Source organism: Paroedura picta, chromosome 3 (genome assembly GCF_049243985.1).
Source record: "Paroedura picta isolate Pp20150507F chromosome 3, Ppicta_v3.0, whole genome shotgun sequence".
NCBI lineage: Eukaryota > Metazoa > Chordata > Lepidosauria > Squamata > Gekkonidae > Paroedura > Paroedura picta.
In genome coordinates, this window is record NC_135371.1 from 99,497,642 (window position 1) to 99,519,153 (window position 21,512).

Below are 21,512 nucleotides of genomic sequence, written 5' to 3' on the forward strand. Positions count from 1 at the left end.
TTTTAAAAGGCCTTTGCAACTATTCAGCGCTGTTTGTAATAACAATCTCGTGGGTCATCTAGTCCAACCCCCTGCACTTAGCCATCTTTAAACTCCACCTGTTGGAGTGTGGTGGAAAGTGCTCATCCAATTGCAGCTGATTTATGGAAACCAGTAGGATTTTCGAGGCAGGAGTAATTAAGACATTGTTTGCCACTGCCTGCCTCTGCATAGTGACCCTGGACTTCCTTGGGTCTCCTATCAATGTACTAACCCAGGTCAACCCTCCTTAGCTTCCAAGACTCAATGAGATCAGGCTAAGTAAGGGCATCTAGGTCAGAGCATGGGGAGACAGCGGCTAGCTTAAAAGAATCTTCCAGTTCCTTCCAGCTAACTTCACTGGTCTCTGATACTCTGCAGCTGTTAGCCACTCTATGCTGTATCATGTTTCCCTAAACTAAAAAGTCCCAGACTCTTCAGACTTTCCTCATAGGAAAGATGCTCCAACCCCTTTATTACCCTAGTTGCCCTTTTCTATACTTTTCCCAGCTGTGCAGCATCCTTTTGGAGATATGGAAACTAGAACTATACACATGCACCATGGTTTTATACAAGAGGATTACAATAGAGAGATATCCTAGACATATATCTGTCAACCATCTCCCTCGAAGCATGGAGTCTGGTGGAAGGGGGTTCATCGGGGGTGGGTACAGTTCCTTGGGGGGACAGTGTTGCAGTTATATTGGGTTATATTTTACGGTGTATTATTGTAAACTGTCTTTCTAAAAACTCTTGTGTAGCACCAGTTAAGTTCTGATGCGTGACATGTTGGGGACCCTTGATGTCTACCAGCTGTCCTTTCTGCCCATGCTCTACCACAGTAGCCTAACTCACCTGAGTAGGGCTTTTTACAGGCACCACCCTATAAATGGACAAAATTAACAACTGCCATATATTTATGCCAATAAAGGTTTTCTGTATTGTTTATATGTTTAATGTAAACCGCCCTGAGCCTCCGGGGAGGGCGGTATAGAAATATAATAAAATAAAATAAATAAAATAAATATTTATATACCACCCTCCCTGAAGGCTCAGGGCGGTTTACATCAAACAGTAACGATACAAGTAACTCAGTTTATCACAATACAATGACAATAGAAAACATTATGGAACAATAGAACATTGGGAAGATAAGTCAACTCCTACTGATGGCCCAGTGGGATGGGCGAGTCTGTAGTGATGGTTGTAGGAGGGAGGCTTGGGGGGGAGGGCTGAGGGGAAGCAGTAGTTTGGGTTGACCTCAACCAAATATATTTACATTCTTGATTGTGGCACCTATTTTACAAAAAGGTAAGGTGACCAGATTTTAACATTGGTAAAGTGGGACACCATTGACCCGGGGGTTGGGAGATTTCTTGATTAAAAGTTTGGTCTATATGGAGCAACAAAAATTTTCATATAACACAAAAATATATTTTTTTAATTTCAACATAAGAACAATTTGCCAGGTGCCCCCAGATGTCCCTCCAAAAGTGGGACAATCTGGTCACCTTACGAATAGGCCTACTTGATGAGGTCAGAAAAGATCCCATTCCCTTGGCTTTCTGCAAACTAATAAAACTGAAGGCCTTTTTTACATCGGTAAGTGAACTGAACTGTAGGCAAATTGTTCAGAAAGATGCTTTGGTAAAGGGGCGGTGACTGTAAACTGAACGAGTTTATTTCCTGTATGTTCCCACTAGGTAACCTCTGCATTGTTTAACGTTTCATGCTTATTCCTTTGTTTTGACTCTGTATCAGAATTTTGCTTGTTTTCAGATTTCAAACCTTATTGCTGCAGTTTCTCCAGTTCTGTTTATTGACTATCGTAGCTCAGCCCCATTTTCCAAATCACTTAATGAAGCCTGTTGTCAACGTTACTCCGCGTTTTCTAAGTACTCTATATTCGGATAACCGGTTTTTGTTTTAGAATTTTTTCTGGGTCATCTCGTAGAAAGAAACCAGTTTTACTTGGATGAAATATTTCACTATTCCCATTGATGACGTTCTCATTCCCTATTGGTTGGAAAAGGAGCTAGAACAGCCTTCAAGAAAAAGAAAAAAAATTACTTCAGTTCCGGGTTACTGATCACGTGTGTTGCCCCCGTCCCGACTTCCAAGGGGCGCATGCGAAAGGGAGAAGAAATGGCGCATGAGCGAAGCTACCCAATTGGCGCTCGTTTCCTATCCCTCATTCAAAATCGGCGGCGAAGGCAGCGAATCCGGGCTCGGCACAGTCCCTGTCCCTATCTGATTGACGCGGCCCTCAGCCAATGAAGCGGAGTTAGGCTTGGCGTGGGTGGGCGTGTGAAGCGGCAGTGTCGGCTGGTGATGGCGGAACGAGGAGGAGGTGGCAGTGGCGCTAGTGGCGGCGCCGGATCTGGTGGTGGCGAAGGGGACTCTAGTGCGGCGGAGCGTTACAATAATGAGATCAGGTAAGGCGAAGTATTCTTATCCGCGCCCGCGCTGGCGGCGGAGGGGCTCCTGCTAGCCACACGAGCACGAGGCCCTCGTGGGAGCGCGCGCGCGCGGAGCACAGCCTCCCTCCCTCCCTCGCGGTCAGCCTCGAGGCGGAAGCGACCGTTCGGTCTCCGCCCCTCCCCCCGCACGCACAGTCGCTTCAAGCGTCATTTTTTTCTTGTCATGGTAAGACTCCCCGTTCATTGCCCCGGCCAATTAATCCCATTAGATTTACCAGGTGAAATTGGGCAACGGACGGGAGGATAGTCCCCCCCCCCCTTTATAAACAAAAAATAGTTTTTCCCGCAAAAAATTCAGATTTGGGGGTGTTGAGGCTACTGAAGCTTCTGATCTCCTTTCGACCTGGGAGCGTTTTGTTTGGGGTTGCCAACAGGGCTGGAGAGAAATGTATCGAGCGCCATGTCATAAAAAACGTTAGCTGCCCCTTGCCACGCTTTCACGCTCGTGGGTGTGCGTGTGCTAAACTGCGGGTCTAAGCGCGCTTTTGTGAGATAGACCCTATTGGACAGTGCGGTGTGCTTTTGAGTAACATAGCTTTGCTGTACTAACCGCCTTTATCGTGTGGGTGCCGTGGCGCCACTACTGGGCTTAGGGGTGAGTACATGAGTTGGTCTGCTAGTCATCTGCTATTGTACGGCTGAGGCTTATAGGGAGGGCTGGCAACTGAGTGATAAAACATAAGCAGCGCATGTGTAAGGGGCAGGTTCAGAGACATCTCACTCCACCCAGAAGGTGATGGGAAGGAGGAAACTCAGCCAAGATCTTGAGAAGAGGTTGCTAGTCAAAGTAGAAAGCACTGAGCCAAAAGCCCTGAGGCATTTTCACTTTAATGTAAGTGCTGAAGTGCTGGACATTTATTTAATAAAGATAAGTCAGGGTTTTTCCCAACTCCCTCAGAGATAATCAGCAAGTGAAACAAATTTAGATCAGTGGCACCTTTAAGAAGAGCAAAATGTTATTTAAGATACTAGCAGAAAAGCCCATTATACAAAAAATACAATGGGCCTGACAAGGTCCAGTCCGCTGAGGCCTTGTAAGGCTGCGATGGGGCTGCTTGGTGGTGGTGAGGGGCTGGCAGGGTGTTTTTGCTTCCTTTCTCCCCTGTGGGCCAGCCCCGCCAAGGCCTTTCAAGAATAAATTAACATACAACATAAAGTAAATGTTTAGCAGGTTCTAGAGATAAATAGGGAAGAGCCAGCAATTTGGATTTGTTTGTATTCACTTAAGATTGAATTGTACGGGAAACATTTGGCCACAATACAAATGCAAATATCTACATTATGAGAATAATGGGCAAATAGATAAGTTGCTGACAGCAGTTAGCTAAGATCTTGAATCAAGTGAATACAAACAAATCCAAATTGCTGGTTTTCCCTTATTTATCTCTGGAACCCGCTAAACATTTACTTTATGCTATATATTAATTTATTTTCACACACTACCTGTAAGTTTGAACAGATTACTTCCATTCCGTGACATGGTATCTGAGAAAGTGTGGGTGCACATGAACGCTCATACTTTGAATAAAACTTTGTTGGTCTTAAAGGTGCCACTGGACTCTAAATTTGTTCTGCTTCAGCTACTCACTTGCATATCAGCCAGTTAGTTCTCCTTGCCTGTGCAACATATATTTATCAGATAACTTTATACCGTGCATGAGGGCTACTTCTCTGGTTAAAAACACATCCATGTAGTGGATTTTTCTCTGTGCACAGGCAGGTTATATATACTGAATACAAAGTTAAGTAATTGTGACAATCTTACATGCACGTTTCACACTTTTCCTATATGGAAGTATGATATGGATATGAGAAGAGACAATTAAAATATCTCTACACATGTTGAAGCTAGTTGGAATGAACTGTAGTGTATGCCAGGTCATAACAGCTAAATGAAAAGCAAGATGCATTGCATCTTATTTTACATTCTGGCAGTGTAATCTTATGCAGGTTTACTCCAATCTGAGCCTGTCAATTTTAGTTGCCGTGGTCTGAAATAATAACCCTGCAGTTTAAGACATAGTGTAACAGACTATCAGTAATTGAAGCAGCATGAGTGTATCAGGGGCTTATTCCATGTAGGTGTTAATGATCACTAGGTTTTATAGCAGACTCCATTTGCTCACTATTATATATAAAACACAGTGTTTCTTTGAAATGCCAACATGACCAAGAAAACTTGGCGAAGTGAGCAGGCCTCTCTTTTTGTTTAATTGTTGCAGTGATGCCAGCAGATAAGATTTTGGAAGTTAGGGAAGGATGACCTAAGTTCTCAGTGTAAAATAATATCAGCTGTCCTCTTGACCAGGCCTGTGGTAAAGGTGGACTGATGATCCTAGCTGGCTTCCACAATGCGTGGTGAACATGGAGAAAAGGCTGATGTAGGACATGAAATCTGAATATCCTGTCAGGGTACAGATTTTTTTTTCTCAGCCAGAAAAGGCTTTTCTGTGTATCTAATTAAAATTAGAAGCTCTACATTCCTTTAGCTCTGTCTGTCTATCCATTACTCTTATCAGGATAGATTCAGATGATCAATTTATCCCACAGTTTATTGTTGGTGGTGTTAATGTTTATAATGTTTTTATTTGATATGGGATTTTATTCTGTAACCTGCCACAAGATGTTTTACGATAGCAGCAGGTAATAAATCGAATAAATAATTTCATCTGGGGAAATAAACTAAATAATATTTATTTTAATGTTGGGTTGCTACAACTATTATTGGCCAACTTCTAATAATGTAGCTCATCTTACAGGTATGGAGGAATTAATTGCTTATTGATTCCTCCAGAAAGTGTAATTCTGTTGCAATAGAACACCCAACCATTTATTACAGTGTTTGTACTTGTAAATAGGCTGTTAATTTTTGTGTTTTTTAAAGCACTGGCATATGAAACTTCTTTGTAGTGAATCCACAAGTAGCATTCAATAGGGATCTGTTTATGGATTATTATGTAAAGTTAAAATTCATCATTAGATAAGTTACATATTATTACTCCCAGTTTCATAGAGAGTGTTTCCAGAGCTGGTAAAGGAACATTTTTGGTGAAAGAGGTTAATTTAAAGATCGCTAGTTATAGTGTACTTTTTGTTCCTGAATACTAATTCCCAAGAACAAATTGCATGCTTATTATGTCAGTTACAAAGAATTTTAAATAAAATATATATATATGAACTACAGCTGGAAAGGCTGAATTGTATACTTTGCATAACCGACAAAATACACTTGCATTTCTATATATTAAAATAGCTTTATCAAAAGTAGTAATGCACAAATAAAAGCAGTATTACACAGGTGATAGCAGTGGTCATTTAAAGCATCACATCATAAATTTCTGATTTATATACAGCAAGAGAATTTCTAAACAACTTGATGCTATACAACTTCCAGGTGTCTGAATAATGAGTGTTGAATTATGTGTCTGTTGTCGTTCACCACCTTATAACCTTTGTTTTTTTCAATTTTGAGTCATCATGCCAACATTGGTATTGCACTGGCACTAAATGGTGGGCAAAATTGTTTTCCTGAGAGCATCAGAAGAGCGTTTGTTGGTTACAAAGGTGAACTTTTTTCTATATATACATTTACTAAGCTACATCATAGGGGGCTGGGTGGTACAGTGGGGCTGCTGTAGGTCACAAGTGAAAAGGATATAGATGTTGCCATCCAGGTGTGTGGTGGATGCCTATTCATCATATTATGCAATGTAACCATTGGGTGCCATGGAATTCATCACTAGGAACAAGAGCAAGATGCCTAGGGTATACATAGGAGAGGTATGGGTTTTGCACCTCATGTCTGAGGTGCCTTAGTAACTAGGCCTGTGGGAGGGAAACTTGTGCAGTTCCTTTCCATTCTAAGTTGCCCCAATCTAGATAATTTAAATTGTGAGGGTAAAGCTTGGAGCCCCAGAATTGTTCATGAGAATGCTTGCCACAAAGTTTTGGTTCATTTATAAATCAATGCCCTTTCAGTGATCAAGCCTGAAGACAGAACTGCTTTGTTTTGATTTTGTCCACAGAATGGCTCAGCAGCAAGCACTGAGGTTTCGTGGTCCAGCTCCTCCACCAAACACTGTCATGAGAGGCCCACCACCTCTTATGCGCCCTCCTCCACCTTTTGGTATGTTGCGAGGCCCACCACCGCCTCCTCGGCCTCCATTTGGACGACCTCCATTTGATCCAAATATGCCTCCGATGCCACCCCCAGGAGGAATTCCTCCACCCATGGGACCGCCGCATTTACAGGTAAATTGTTATAGGGGTGGGCATTTTTTTATAAAGATGAAAGATTGTTGTTGCATATGAAATACGGCCCCCTTTTTGCCTATTAACCATGCAAACCTTTTCTGTGCAAAGATTTGTAGTCTGGACATATTAAGTCTCCGGCTGTTTCCGGCATGTCTCCGGCATGTTCTATCACATGCCTTTGAACTATCCTGAGTTTTGACATACTGTTTCTCCCTGCCAGTTTGCATATATCACATGCCTTTTCACTCTGTTCCAGCCAATCATGTGTGTCTTCCCTCCACTCTACTAGACTATTCATTTGTTCATCTCTATTTCTTCCATTATTTTTGGTTCTCCTCTCCTGCTTTCTTCATACAGGCTTGAGCTGTCTTTCCATCTGACCTAGATTGTAGCTTCTCTGACAGTCCAGCTCTTTGGTTTCCTTTTCACAAGAACTACTTTCCTCCAAAGGTCCTGCGTGAGACTTCCTTTATTGTTGTCAATCATACTAGCAATCCCCTAAAGCAGTGGTTCTCAACCTGGGGGTTGTAACCCCCCTGAAGGGTTGACCAACCATTTTGTGGGGGGTCGCGAGACAGCCTGCTGCCACTAGTGTGGCACCCTCGCAATGGCAGCAGTAACCTCCTCACCTACTTTCAAATGGCAGCGGGAGGAAGGGGCATGGTCCAGAGACATGTGCATGTCAGTGGCGAGGTTCCCATGCAATCGGAAAGGCATGCGGGTGAGGTTTTGTTGGCCAAGGATTTCTGCTGTTGTGAGGTCTGGGCTGCGAATACCCAGAGAGGAGGCTTGTGTTAAAAAACTTGCCTCCTTGCAAATGAGGGTGTGTGTGCAGGGGCGGGGGCAGGAATGGGATAACAAAACAGAAGGGACAGGGAGGAACTGTATTAAGGGGTCACAGCATTAGGAAGGTTGAGAACCACTGCCCTAAAGAGGAGGGGGCAGTGGGGGGGGAACAGGATCTTCCAGCCCTAGCCTTGACCAAAAGCCTGTGGAAGAGCTGCATCTTGCAGGTCCTGCAGAACTGTGACAGCTCAGGGCCCTCAGCTTATCCAGGAGCTCATTCCGCCAGGTGGGGCCAGGGCTGAGAAGGTCCCTCAGATATGCAAGGCCCAGATTGCGAGTGGTCTTGAAGGTAAGTACCAGAACCTTGACCTTTATCTGGAGCATGACCTTGGAGGGCCCACATCCAGGCTGTGCTGAGGTATCTGCCCTGGTTGCCAGTTGCAGCCCAGATCAGGTTCAAGGTTCTGTTTTTGACCTTTAAGGCTGTTCGCAATCTGATACACACATATCTGGGGAACTGCCTGTCACCCTTTGCCCCCCCCCCCCAGGGCCTTGCGCTCTGAGGATACCAACTTGCTGTTCGTTCGTGGCCCCAGAGAAGTGCCTGGCCTTGACAAGGGCCACTGCTTTTTCAGTCCTGGCCCCTGTCTGGTAGAATTACTAATTTTTCATTTCCTGATAGAGGCAATGCAGTTTTGTAACATACGACTGGTTAAAAAGCAGCATTCTGTGATATCATTGAAATTCAACAACTAGCTAGAGAGCCATTTGTCAGCAGGGGAGTTCTGGTTTTCTTGTCAGTGTGAAGATCACAGCAAATTCATTAATTACCTGTTGCCAGGGTTTAGGCATGATACACAATATTATAATAATGTTCCATTAGTGTTCTGTTAATTTCAGCTTTTTAAATCCCGCAATATTTGCAGGCAACTTTTTGTTAAGTGTAGTAGAATATTAGCTCTCTTTCTTTCTTGTGATAGCTTGGTCATGAACAGTGTAGAAATGTGAAGACTCACTGGAAATTGTAAAGTCATTTTGCCTTTAGGAAGAAATGAATATATATAGTGCTAGTACTTATAAATCAAAATTTTCTTTAGAGCTTTAGAATAAGAAACATTACGTGTAACTTGGTTCTATACTGTATACTATGCATGCAAGATATGAGGTTGCATGCTGTGTTATAAGGCAGCGGTCCCCAACATCCGGGGGTGGGGAAGAGTCGGTGGTCCGGGTGCTGCGCATGCACGTTTTCACCACTAGGGGCGCTAACGTGCATGCGCGGCAGCTCTGCACATACTTGATTTCGCCACCAGGGCACGCTAACGTGCATGCATGGCAGCTCCGCGCATGAGCGTTTGTCCGTGCCAGCGGCCGCGCCTGCCTCTTCCCCCCCCCCCTCGCAGCAAGAAGCTAGCTGGACTGTGGCCTGGTGAGTTTCTCGCTGGGGGGGGGAGAGGCAGGTGTAGCCGGCGGCGGCCCGTTACTGAGGCCTTCACGGTCCAGTAGTGGGCCGCAGACTGGGGGTTGACAACCCCTGTTATAAGGGGTCTAATTATGTAATCATTTTTGCCAGTTTTGAAATGGAAGAGAACAAGTTGGAATGTGCAAGGACTTGAAGGGTTATGTTCCCTTTCCCTTCTGGTACCCCCATATCCTTTCTCCCTTCTTCTTTCCACCCACTTAACCTTTCTTTTATCTGTTACCCCCATTCTCCAGCATTACTTTCTCCTTTTGGTAATTACCTTCAAGGCCATACCTGAGGGATCACCTCTCTGCCTATGCCCCCATCCCCCCAGAATATACTACACTCTACAAACTCCAACAAACTGGTGATCCCTGGCTCCAGGTAGGCTCGACTGGCCTCAACCAGAGCCAGGGATTTCTCTGTCCTGGCCCCCATTTGGTGGAAAGAGGTCCCAGAAAGGATCATGGCCCTGCCAAAGCTTTCTCAGGGCCTGCAAAATAGAGCTCTTCCACCAAGCTCTCAGTCAAGGCCAAGGAAACAACACTACCAACTTTAATCCCCAGAAGCCTCTCTTACCACCAACTGCACCCAGCAGATGCACAGGATGACTCCAGATCCATCAATATTCTAAAAAAAAGTTTAACTTGAATTGTGCAGTTAGTGGTTATACAGTTATAAAGTTATGATATAATGTTAGAAATGTTATAAGTTCATAATTATGATGCATTCAGTGTGGTGATGATGATGATGTTATCTGTTCAGTCGTATCCGACCCTATAGGAAAGTCTTCGCCACACTTCTCTGTCAATGACCGCCTCTTTCAGTTGGTCCATGGTCATCCCTGTATCGGCTTTGATCGTGTCAAGTCAGCAGATCCTTTGGCGACCACATTTCCTTTTGCCACATGCAGTGTACTGTACCATAAATCTGCACTGTAAACTGCCCTGAACTGCAAGGGAGGATGATATAGAAAATGTAATAAAATAAATAAATAAATTAAAATAATGGGAACTTAAGGCAGGTTATACCATTCTCCTCCTCTATTTTATCTTGACAACAATTTGTGAGTTAGATTAGGCTGAGAGTGCGTAACTGACCCAAGGTCATCTAGCAAATTTTCGCCAATTACCTGCAGTGTGACTTGGACAATAAAAGAAGAAGAAGAAGAGTTGGTTCTTATATGCCGCTTTTTCCTACCCGATGGAGGCTCAAAGCGGCTTACAGTCGCCTTCCCATTCCTCTCCCCACAACAAACACCCTGTGGGGTGGGTGAGGCTGAGAGAGCCCTGATATCATTGCCCGGTCAGAACAGTTTTATCAGTGCTGTGGCGAGCCCAAGGTCACCCAGCTGGTTGCATATGGGGGAGCGGGGAATCGAACCTGGCATGCCAGATTAGAAGTCCACACTCCTAACCACTACACCAAACTGGCTGACCCTAGGAGGTAAGCTAGGCTGAGAATGTGTAACTGACCCAGTGGGCTTTACCTAGCGGACTTCTACAGCAGAGTGATAAGTCAACTGTAAAGAATTAATGAATTGTCTCAGGTTTCTTCACTTTTTTGGAAGAAATTTCCTTCACCAGAAAACGTACTTGTACTGTATTTGAGATGAAGATTAGTGACTTTCTGACAAAATTAACTCTTTGTAAGGACAAACTGGTAAAAGTTAGAGTTAATCACAGTTTACAAGTGAATAAAATTTCACATGAATATTAACTTAGACCATTGGCAGCCACATTTTTTACTAGCTGACATTTCTCAACTGTCAGTAAAGGGCAGCCTCACGTATAGTGTGTAACAATAATCTAGTGTAGATGTGGCCATGGCACTTAGACTGAAGCAATAAAAAAAACTTAGTCAAATGGGGCAGACTTTGCCTGGCACTAAAAAGATGACAAAAATAGTATCAAGCAAACATCTCTCTAGAGGAAATTCCATAAATACGTTACATGCACAGAGTACCCTGAAGACTGTAGTTGGCACACTTGAGCATGTGGGAGGAAATTATGTGGTCCTGGGCCTTGAAGGCCCTTAAGGGCATAGGCTCACCTTGAAGTAGACATACTGCCAGCCAATGTAGATGTTTTAAGTTAGGTGAGATATTATTATTATTATTATTATTATTATTATTATTATTATTATTATTATTATTATTATTATTATTTGGATTTATATCCCGCCACTCCCCGTAGGCTCGTGGCGGGTCACAGCAGTCCTATCCCCATTAAAATACCCATTAAAAGACTTTAAACAATCCCAACATGGCGGAACTTATTATTCCCACCCCTGCTATCAGAGCGGCAGGGAGGGTGGGGAGGAGATGCTAAGTCTGGGGGGGGGGAATGTTGGCACTCATTCGCTGACCCTAGCCTCAACCAAAAACCTGGCGGAAGAGCTCCGTCTTGCAGGCCCTGCGGAAAGCTGGTAAATCCTGCAGGGCCCGCAGCTCACCCGGGAGCTCGTTCCACCAGGTAGGGGCCAGGACCGAAAAGGCCCTGGCCCTGGTCGAGGCCAGGCGCGCTTCTCTAGGGCCAGGAACGATCAGGAGATTCTCCCCCGCTGAGCGTAAAGCCCTGCGGGGGATGTAGGGCGGTAGGCGGTCCCTCAGGTATGTGGGTCCCAACCCGCGTATAGCCTTAAAGGTCAAAAACAGAACCTTGAACCTGATCCGGGCAGCAATTGGCAACCAATGCAGCTGCTTCAGCACAGGCTGGATATGGGCCCTCCAAGGTGTGCCAGTGAGGACCCGAGCAGCTGCGTTTTGCACTAGCTGGAGTTTCCGGATCAGAGACAAGGGTAGGCCGGCGTAGAGCGAGTTACAGAAATCTATTCTGGAGGTGACTGTCGCATGGATCACTGTAGCCAAGTGGTCAGGGGACAGGTAGGGCGCTAGTAGTCGGGCCTGGCGGAGATAGAAAAACGCCTGACCCGCTACTCTCTTGACCTGAGCCTCCATAGTCAGGGAGGTATCAATGGTCACCCCCAAATTCCTGGCCTGGAGCGCGATAGTAAGTTGCGTTCCTGCCAGGGTGGGTAAGCGCGCTGCCTGGTCCTGCCCTCTGCCTCCCAGCCACAGGACCTCCGTCTTGGAGGGGTTGAGTTTCAGGCGACTCTGCTCGAACCATTCAGTCACTGCTTCCAAACATCTGGCGAATGGTTCCGGGGGGGAGTCTGGGCGGCCGTCCATGAGGAGATAGAGCTGGGTGTCATCAGCGTACTGGTGGCAACCCAGCCCAAAGCTCCGTACCAGCTGGGCCAGAGGGCGCAGAAAGATGTTGAATAACGTGGGGGAGAGGACTGCGCCCTGCGGTACCCCACAGGGGAGTCCGTAGGGACGCGAGAACTCTTCCCCCACCGCAACCCTCTGGGTCCGGTTCTGGAGAAAGGAGCGTATCCAGCGCAAGGCTGTGCTCCGTATCCCCGTGCCAGCGAGGCGGTGGATCAGGAGGTCGTGATCCACGATGTCAAAGGCCGCCGATAGATCCAAAAGGACCAACACGGCCGACCCGCCTCTGTCCAGCTGGCGACGGAGATCATCCAAAAGGGCGACCAACACCGTCTCCACCCCGTGGCCAGGACGGAAGCCCGACTGATATGGATCGAGTGCCGAAGTTTCCTCCAAGAATGCCGAGAGCTGGTCAGCCGCAGCCCTCTCCACCACCTTGCCCAGGAACGCCAGATGCGACACTGGGCGGTAGTTGGCAGGGTCCGGCGGGTCCAGTGTTGATTTTTTTAGGAGAGGGCGAACCACTGCCCCCTTTAGCCGCTCAGGAAACTCCCCTGAACTTAGGGAGGAGTTGATGATGTCTCTGAGCTGGCCTCCTATCCCCTGGCCGCCTCCCTTGAGGAGCCAGGAAGGGCAGGGATCAAGGGGGCAAGTGGTCGCCCTGACCGAACTCAGCAACTTGTCCACTTTGGGAAGAGAGAGCCGCCTGAAGCCATCAAACCTCACTACCAAAGGCGGCCAACAGGTCTCCAGTTCATTTACTGTATTAATTGTGGTGGGAAGGTCGCGACGGAGTGACAAGACTTTATCCGCAAAATGGCTCGCAAATGCCTCGCAGCCAAGTGCCAATTGTCTAGTATTTTGGCGCCCCTCAAGGGCGGTGAGTGATCTAACTACCCTGAATAATTGGGCCGGGCGAGAGCTTGCGGACGCGATTTCCGTGGCAAAAAACTCTCGTTTAGCCACTTTCACCGCCATCTCATACACCCTCATAAGCGTGCGATAAGATGTTCTTGTAACCTCGTCACGAGTCTTCCGCCACACTCGCTCCAGTCGTCTCACCTCCCTTTTCTTCTCCCGGAGCGCCCCTGTGTACCAGGGGGCCCGTTTGAGTCGAGGGCAGAGAGGACGTTTAGGGGCGATCTCATCTATGGCAGCCGTCAGGCGGGACTGTCAGTCCTCCACCATAGCCGCTAGTGAGTCGCCAGGAGGCATCGGGTCCCGCAGAGTATTCCGGAATCCAATCGGATCCATAAGTCTCCGCGGGCGGGCAAAAATCCGCCCGCCGCCCAACTGGGGAGGGGGTGGTATCCTGAGCCGAGCCCGCAGGGCGTAGTGGTCTGACCACGGCACAGCCAAGGCTGCATCCAGAACCACCTCTATCCCAGCACCAAAAATCAGATTGAGTGTGTGGCCGGCGTGATGGGTAGGGCCGGTAACAAGTTGCGAGAGCCCCAGCGTTGCCATGGAAGACACCAGGTCTCCGCCAAGTCCTGAGGACGGCGCGTCCGCATGAACATTGAAGTCACTCAGGATTAAAAGCCTGGGAAACTGCAGCGCCCAGGCGGCCGCCGCCTCCAGCAGGCAGGGTAGGGCATCTGGCTATTTTCCCAATGGCTAGTCCATGATCATAATTGGACTGTCATGTTCTGAAACAAAGCTTCCAGTGGAGCAAAAGATGGATCACAGATTTGATTCAGTTAATTGTTAAATGCAAACAGATCCTGAGGTTTGGAACAGTGTTGAGATTGGGGGGAGGAAGTTGCAATCAGAAGGAGAAAACTGGCTGAAATCTCCCCCTCTTTACCTCTGTACTCTTGTAAGAGCATTTCTGTACTCTTGCAGGACCATTCTGCCCTTCTGTGGGGCGTAGAAAGGAGATTTTAGTCAATTTCCATTTGTGACTGCAGCCCCCCCCCCCTGCTTTATTCAGCATCCAATGTTGTTATTGAAGGCCTGTATATGGAAAGGTTTGATCCAACCGTGGAACATATCCTGTAATTTTTTCTCCTTCTTTTATAGAGACCACCTTTCATGCCTCCTCCTATGGGTAATATGCCACCACCTCCTGGTATGATGTTTCCTCCAGGGATGCCACCAGTTACTGCCCCTGGAACACCATCAATGCCCCCTACTGAAGAGATATGGGTAGAAAACAAAACTCCAGATGGAAAGGTAATCATCATCATTATGCGCATTTGAGACACATGCTGTATAGAATAGTAATTTTATCAATTAAGATGGTACCATGAAGTTGCCTTCCATAATATAAAAAAACCATCAGTATAGAATCATAATAGAGTTGGAAGGGACCTCATGGGTCATCTATTCCAACTCCCTGCACTATGCAGGACACTCACAACCCTATTGAATCAGCCTCTCTGACTCTGTTTAAAAATTTCCAAAGATGGAGAACCTACCACCTCCCGAGGAAGCTTGTTCCACTGAGAAACCGCGCTACCAGTCAGGAACTTCTTCCTGATGTTTAGACACAATTTCTTTTGAATTAATTTCATCCCATTGGGTCTGGTCCATCCTTCTGGGGCAAGAGAAAACAACTTTGCTCCATCCTCTATATGGCAGCCATTTAAATATTTGAAGACGTCTGTCAAATCCCCTCTCAGTTGTCTCCTCTCCAGGCTAAACAGACCAAGTTTCCCCAATCTTTCCTCATATGTCTTGGTCTCCAAACTCCTCACCATCTTTGTTGCCCTCTTCTGGACACACTCCAGTTTGTCTACATCCCTCTTCAACTGGGGTGCCCAAAACTGAACACAGTACTCCAAGTGAGGCTGAACCAGAGCAGCGTAAAGTGGTACCATCACCTCCCGTGATCTGGACACGATACTCGGTTTGATACAGCCCCAAATCCCATTTGCCTTTTTAGCCACCGAGTTACACTGTTGACTCATGTTCAATGTAGGGTCTACTAAGACTCCTAGATCCTTTTTGCACGTGCTACTGTGAAGACAGGTCTCCCCCATCCTATATAGGTGTGTTTGGTTTTTCCGAACGAAATGCAGAACTTTACACTTGTTCCTATTGAACTTGATTTTATTCAGTTTAGCCCACTTCTCGAGCCTATCAAGATCATCCTGTATTCTGATTCTGTCTTCGGTTGTGTTTGCCACCTCTCCCAGTTTAGTATCGTCTGCAAATTTAATAAGTATCCCCTCTAAACCCTCATCCAAATAATAAATAAAACAGTAAGGCTAAGGGGGGGGGGGGTGAGCTGAGTCCAGGATAGTAAAAAGGAGCCAATGATTGGTCCCTTGGCCCCGGACTGACAAGAATTCCAGCCAGTCGGATGAGGGGCCAATCGGAAGGTGTGAAGCGCCTTCTGATTGGGCCCTCATCAGGACAGACCAGAGTTCCATTACCCGTCCACCAAGGGGCAATCTGGAGACATCACTGCCAGTCTGCTCCTGCCCACCACAGGGAGAGGAAGTCCGTAGGGCTGCCAAGGGGAATGAGAACAGAGGCTTGGACAGGCTGCACCAGCCCTTTTCACCCCAAGGCTGTCCTAACTGTCATGTCCAACTGCAAATTGCTTCAGAACACTGACAGAGCTGGTAGGAGGCTGGTGAGTGCAGTCCCCCCCCCCTTCAGGTCTGTTGCAAAGGAGCCTTTAACAGCCACTGACTGAGGGGAGGGAGGCGTTTCCAAGACCAACGCAGGGGAGCCTCAGGGCATGGGGGTGGGCCTTGCTTTTGAGGGGGGGGGGACTTTCCCCTTCTGCCAAAGAGTTGGCTGACAAGGAGGCCACAGAAAAGCCCCTTCTCACTTAAAATACTGCTCTGGCTAGGGGTTAGACAAAGCCTAGCCATGTGTCTTTCTTCTTTGCAACTCTCTGCAGATTTGAGGCCACTGCACAGCTTTATTCTTCAGATGAAACTGGATGCTGTTGCGGAGGTTCTTTTGTCTCCTGTTTCATCTGCACAACAACCCTGTGCAGTAGGCCTCAAGTCTTTCAATTCAACAACTTGTGTGGGAGGACTTAACTTTTTCTTCTCTACCACAACCCTGTTGAAAGTAGCCCTTTCTGCTTGGGGGGCTGATCTTTATACTATGAGCTGTAATTCCCGGAGCTCTCCAGGCCCCACCTGGAGGTTGGCTACCACTGGGTTGAAAATATTCCTGGAGTTTTGGAGGTGGGACTTCAAAATTGTACAATGCCTCAGAGTCCAGCCTTCGAGGAGGCCGTGGGTACGCTTCTGGGCCCGGAGGGGGTGGGAGGCTTGGTCCCTAGTTTATAAATATGATGAACAACACAGGCCCCGGACAGATCCCTAGGGAACTCCACTTGTCACTCTTCTCCAAGAGGATGCTGAACCATTAACAAGTACTCGTTGGGTACGATCTGTCAACCAGTTATTTGAGCCACCTGACAGAATTAAGATATATTACTTAAAGTGACTTTTAAACTCTACATTTCAAAAATTAATGAGAGAAACAGCTTACATATCACACAAAACTGACTATTTTTCTTTAGGTTTATTACTACAATGCAAGAACACGTGAATCAGCATGGACAAAACCAGATGGTGTAAAAGTTATTCAGCAGTCAGAGCTGACACCAATGCTTGCTGCACAGGCCCAGGCTCAAGCCCAAGCCCAAGCTCAAGCTGTGGGGGCCTCCACACCAACTACTAGTAGTCCTGCATCAGCAGTTTCTCCTTCCACATCATCAAGTAGTCAGTCTTCAACAACTTCTACTACTACTACAGCGACATCTGTTTCGCAAACAGTTTCCAGTGAGTAAACCTGTAGGGTGCAGGGGGGTTAGTTTTTGTGTAGGTGAATAATAAGCTTTGTCCATAGTAGAAGCTTTACAGTATGCCATGTTGCTGCCTTTCCTTGTATAAGCTGACTGTTTTTGCTTTCCTAAAATCAGTCGGAAAGGAAAGGGACTGACATATGTAAATTGGCTAGCTACACCCATTATAAATATCTCAGGATCACCCTCCCCCCATTTTTGTGAAAGCCATCAATGAAGAGGGATTAGTTTACACAGTTGATGCCTTCATATGAGCATGGTGACGTCTTTCCAAGAGTGCTAATTTGAGAGCTGACACACGGTGAACTAGCCTAGAATGAGATTATCATAAACCTACTCTGGCTATAAGTATTAACTTGTTTTGGCAGATGAAACTCTTTTTGCAGATGAAATGCTTTTATGAAAGGAAGAGGAATACTTCACACTTACGCTTTTAATGCATAGTTATTTTCTAATAATGCAGGCGGACTGGGGATCCTATAGAATGGGGTGACTATTGTGTGCATTTGAATTTTCCTGAAAATTCAAAATTCTGCAAGTTAGTGGATAGTGTTACAACTGCTAATACCAACAATAAGACATAAGGATGCAGGGCTCTTTGCAGTTCTGTATGCCCATAGTACCTTTATAGAAGAGAAGGAGAGCGTTGCTTGTTGCCTATATTGAACAGTTTCAGAAGCTTAAGAGAAAACTTTATTTTATTCCTTTTATGAAGGAAGGGAAAGTCCTGTCTGATGATGAGAAGGCTTGCCATCTCAATATATTTGTAATGAAAATAGCAAAGAGAAAGAGCTAGAACGAAAGTGATTAAGAAAGAGAGATAGAAAGAGAAAAAGAGGATAGGAAAAGATTTTTAAAAAGAAATATAAGAAAAGAGAGGGAAAAGAGTGATAGCAATAAATATAGGTAGAAGGAAAGAAAGTAAGAAATAGAAAGAAGAGCGGAGACAAACAGAGAGAGAAAGAGGAGGGAAAGACAGAAAGAGGACTACAGAGAAAGAATGAAAGAGAATTTAAGAGGGAGAGAAGTAATCAAAGGAGAAGAAAGAGTAAAAGATAGAGAGGAAGAAAAAGGAAAAGATAAAGAACGATAAAGGGTGAGAAGTATAGGAAGAGGAAGAAAGAGAAAGAAAAACATAGAAGGAGATATGTAGGAAGAAGTAGAAAAGAAGGAGAGAAAGGAAGAATGTGGGAAAGGGCTGCTGCAGTGTTTCTCAGGCTAGCCAGGGCTTTTTGTGCCCGGGGAGCCTGGGAGAGGTGGCAGCGGACAGCCCCCCCCCCCATACTCACCTGCCCTCCAGCGGGCTTTCTGTACGGTGACCAGGAGCGCAGTGGCTGCGAGTTTGCCAGAGTGCTCCTGCCCAGGGCACTAGTGGGTGGGCACTAGAGGGCCTCACTGTGCTTTTCCTGATTGGCTCAGAGAACGGACAGGCACTCCACCCAGGAGGGCTCAGCACATTTATTTATATATATATATTATATTATAAAGGTAAAAGGTAAAGGTATCCCCTGTGCAAGCACCGAGTTATGTCTGACCCTTGGGGTGATGCCCTCTAGCATTTTCATGGCAGACTCAATATGTGGTGGTTTGCCAGTGCCTTCCCCAGTCATTACTGTTTACCCCCCAGCAATCTGGGTACTCATTTTACCGACCTTGGAAGGATGGAAGGCTGAGTCAACCTTGAGCTGGCTGCTGGGATTGAACTCCCAGCCTCATGGGCAAAGCTTTCAGATGGCTGCCTTATCACTGCGCCACAAGAGGCTCCTTATATTATATTATAATATAGCCAATAACCAATGGTTACAGATGCTTCCTGTATGTGTCATAGGATAATATAAACATATATATCTTATCTTTAGCAGTGCACTTAATATCAGTGTGCTTAACTTTTCCTTACGTCAGAGTAAGATCAAAATAGTTTTCTCCCTGTAGTGGAGTATCATAGAAACTTAATAAGTTTTGCTACCCTTGTGCAATATTGCTTTTAGTTATAACTTATTTATAGATTGAAACATGAGAACCTTGGGTGTGGCATTGGCATTTTATAAAGTCATAATGTGGCTTGTCAAGAGCAAAACTCTGCTTCACCTATTGTAAGAACAAAGTAAGTTCTAAGCGTTTTAATTACCAAAGTTGCATTATTTAACAACTAGGGAAAGAGCCCATTGTAAAAAAAATACAATGGGTGCTAGAAGGTGGGGGCAGAGGGAGGGATAGGGGAGGGCAGCGCGCGGGAAGGAAGCAGACCTTCAAGCGGAGGCGTCGTCGAGTTTGGGCGGCGGCGGCGGCGGGGCGTCCTTGGGTCCTCGGCGGCCATCTTCGACTGCGGGCGGGTATTCCGGAGCTCCATTGTCGCTAGGCAAGGGAGTCCTTGCCAGCTGTGCGCAGGGCGACTGGCGGGGGCTCCATTGCCGGTGGCCTGACGCGGTGGGAGGCGCTTCGTGCCCCCCACGGCGTCAGGCCGCCGGGCAGGGAGCAACTATGAGCCGCACTGTGTGCAGCTCGCAGTTGCTCTGGCGGGGAATCGGAGGGACCAATCGGCAGGCGCTTTGCGCCTGCCGATTGGTCCCTCCAATAGTCTGTCCGGAGGAAGGGGCCAATTGGCACCCTTCCTCATCCCGGACACAGCCTGCCTTCCAAGGGCTTACTGATTTATTTAGTCCGCGGCGCCCGTGGCGCCCCGGGCTTGTGTTAAGATTACTGTATGTTATTCTTTTGTCAAACAGGCTTCTTTGGGGGTGTCTACAGGATTGCAATCAAAATTTTAAAACTTGTAATCTCACTGTCATAAGGACTACTTCACCTTAAAGGCAGTCTCCACTCGTGTTGTCAAGTTTAGTATTAATCTTTGGCACCACTTGGAGGTGCTATAAGACTCTAGAATATACCTATCTTATAACTGCATATGTGAAACTGTTTTTGTGATGTTTTGTTTTTGACTTCTGTTTGTGTTACATGTGGCATGTGCCCTCCATAAATTGAGGATTTTCTTGGAATGTTTTTTCTTTTTGAATATAACATCATCTATATATATTTGATGCATGAAGAATTGATTGAAATCTCTCACCTGGATATAACTAACGTTATCCTTTAAAGCAGTGGTCCCCAACCTTTTTATCACCGGGGACCACTCAAAGCTTGACAATTTAACTGAGGGCCGGGGGGGGGGGTAGTTTACCTCTCTACTCTCAAGCACTGCCCTAACGCTCTCTGATCGCTATGGCAATGTTTAAACATTCCTTCAAAATAAGATACAGACACGCCACAACAATGAACATAAGGAACTTTTTATTTTCATGGAAATTTTAACTCATGACAATGGCAAATCAATGCGAACCCTGAGCTTGTTTCTCTGCAACGAGATAGTCCCATCTAGGAGTGATGGGAGACAATGGCACCCAAAGTGTGTTGTAAAGGGCCAGGGGGGGGGAGGCGTCCTTTGCAGCCCACCTCCAATTAGTCGACGGACCACATGTGGTCCGGGGCCCACAGGTTGGGGATCGCTACTTTAAAGAAAATGAAAAATCTTAGTGTCAAGTGCTTTAATCCTTGTAAAACATTGATGACATTTCTGTTGTAATCTAATCATGTGCGAGTTCTAGAATATGCTCTTTGAAAACTATAGATGGTCATAAACCCTTTAACATGAAATATACAATAAAATGTTGATAGATTAAGATGGAATAGTTATGTTACTCTTTGTGTAGCAGTAGAAAAGCAATAGCATTTAAACTTAAAGACTAACATAAATTGTGGCAAAGTATGAGCTTTCAAGAGTCACTGTTCACTTCTTCAGAAGTGGTAAAATGTTGGTAAGTAAACAAGTCAAACTGTATAATGCATGGTTTTTGATGTTTGTTTTCTCTGTCAGCGCCTACAACACAAGACCAGACCCCCAGCTCAGCTGTGTCAATTGCCACACCTTCAGTCAGTGTTTCAACTTCTGCTCCTTCTGCTACACCTGTGCAGACTGTACCACAGCCGGTCCCACAGACATTACCTCCTGCAGTTCCTCATGCGGTACCTCAGCCAACAGCAGCAATTCCTGCATTTCCACCAGTAATGGTACCTCCCTTTCGAGTTCCCCTTCCTGGCATGCCTATTCCGCTTCCAGGTAAATTGAGAGCTATAACTGTCTTGTCAACCACATGTCCATGTTGTCAATTTGTTTGCACTTGTGTGTCCATTGTGTATGGAATTTGCCTGAATTCTCTTCATTCAAAGTATATTCTTCAAACAATTTTGAATCAACAGACAGGCTCTTTAAAGCAAAAGCTTCCAATAAAATAAATAATTGGAAAAGAAGCCAAGCCACACTGATCATGTAAAACATTATGCTTGGCATAAACAGAATATAATTTACATTTCAGACATCATACTTTATTACACTTGCAGTAAATAGCTAGAAGAAATTAATCTTGTCTCTGGCAGTATGATATTCCTTTCTGATCTGAAAAGCAATGGTTGTCTTTCATAGAATGAGACTCCTGTAGTAAACGAAAGCAG

At 45.9% G+C, this 21,512-nt stretch overlaps 1 protein-coding gene across 7 annotated transcripts in view; it reads left to right on the plus strand.

The window, feature by feature from the left end:
- The first annotated feature begins 2,294 nt into the window (after nucleotides 1-2,294).
- Nucleotides 2,295-21,512, plus strand: part of TCERG1 (transcription elongation regulator 1) — a 67,557-nt gene continuing 48,339 nt past the window's right edge. For 4 of the 7 annotated variants that reach the window (XM_077326976.1, XM_077326977.1, XM_077326978.1 and 1 more), the window contains exons 1-5: nucleotides 2,295-2,453; nucleotides 6,524-6,749; nucleotides 14,252-14,404; nucleotides 16,722-16,983; nucleotides 20,878-21,120. In XM_077326976.1, coding sequence (XP_077183091.1) covers nucleotides 2,350-2,453; nucleotides 6,524-6,749; nucleotides 14,252-14,404; nucleotides 16,722-16,983; nucleotides 20,878-21,120 — 988 coding nt within the window. In that variant the 5' untranslated portion in view covers nucleotides 2,295-2,349. Of the gene's footprint in view, nucleotides 2,454-2,645; nucleotides 2,665-2,713; nucleotides 3,094-5,970; nucleotides 6,063-6,523; nucleotides 6,750-14,251; nucleotides 14,405-16,721; nucleotides 16,984-20,877; nucleotides 21,121-21,512 lie in introns of those variants that run through there. The other 3 variants (XM_077326980.1, XM_077326983.1, XM_077326981.1) reach the window with 3 other exon arrangements.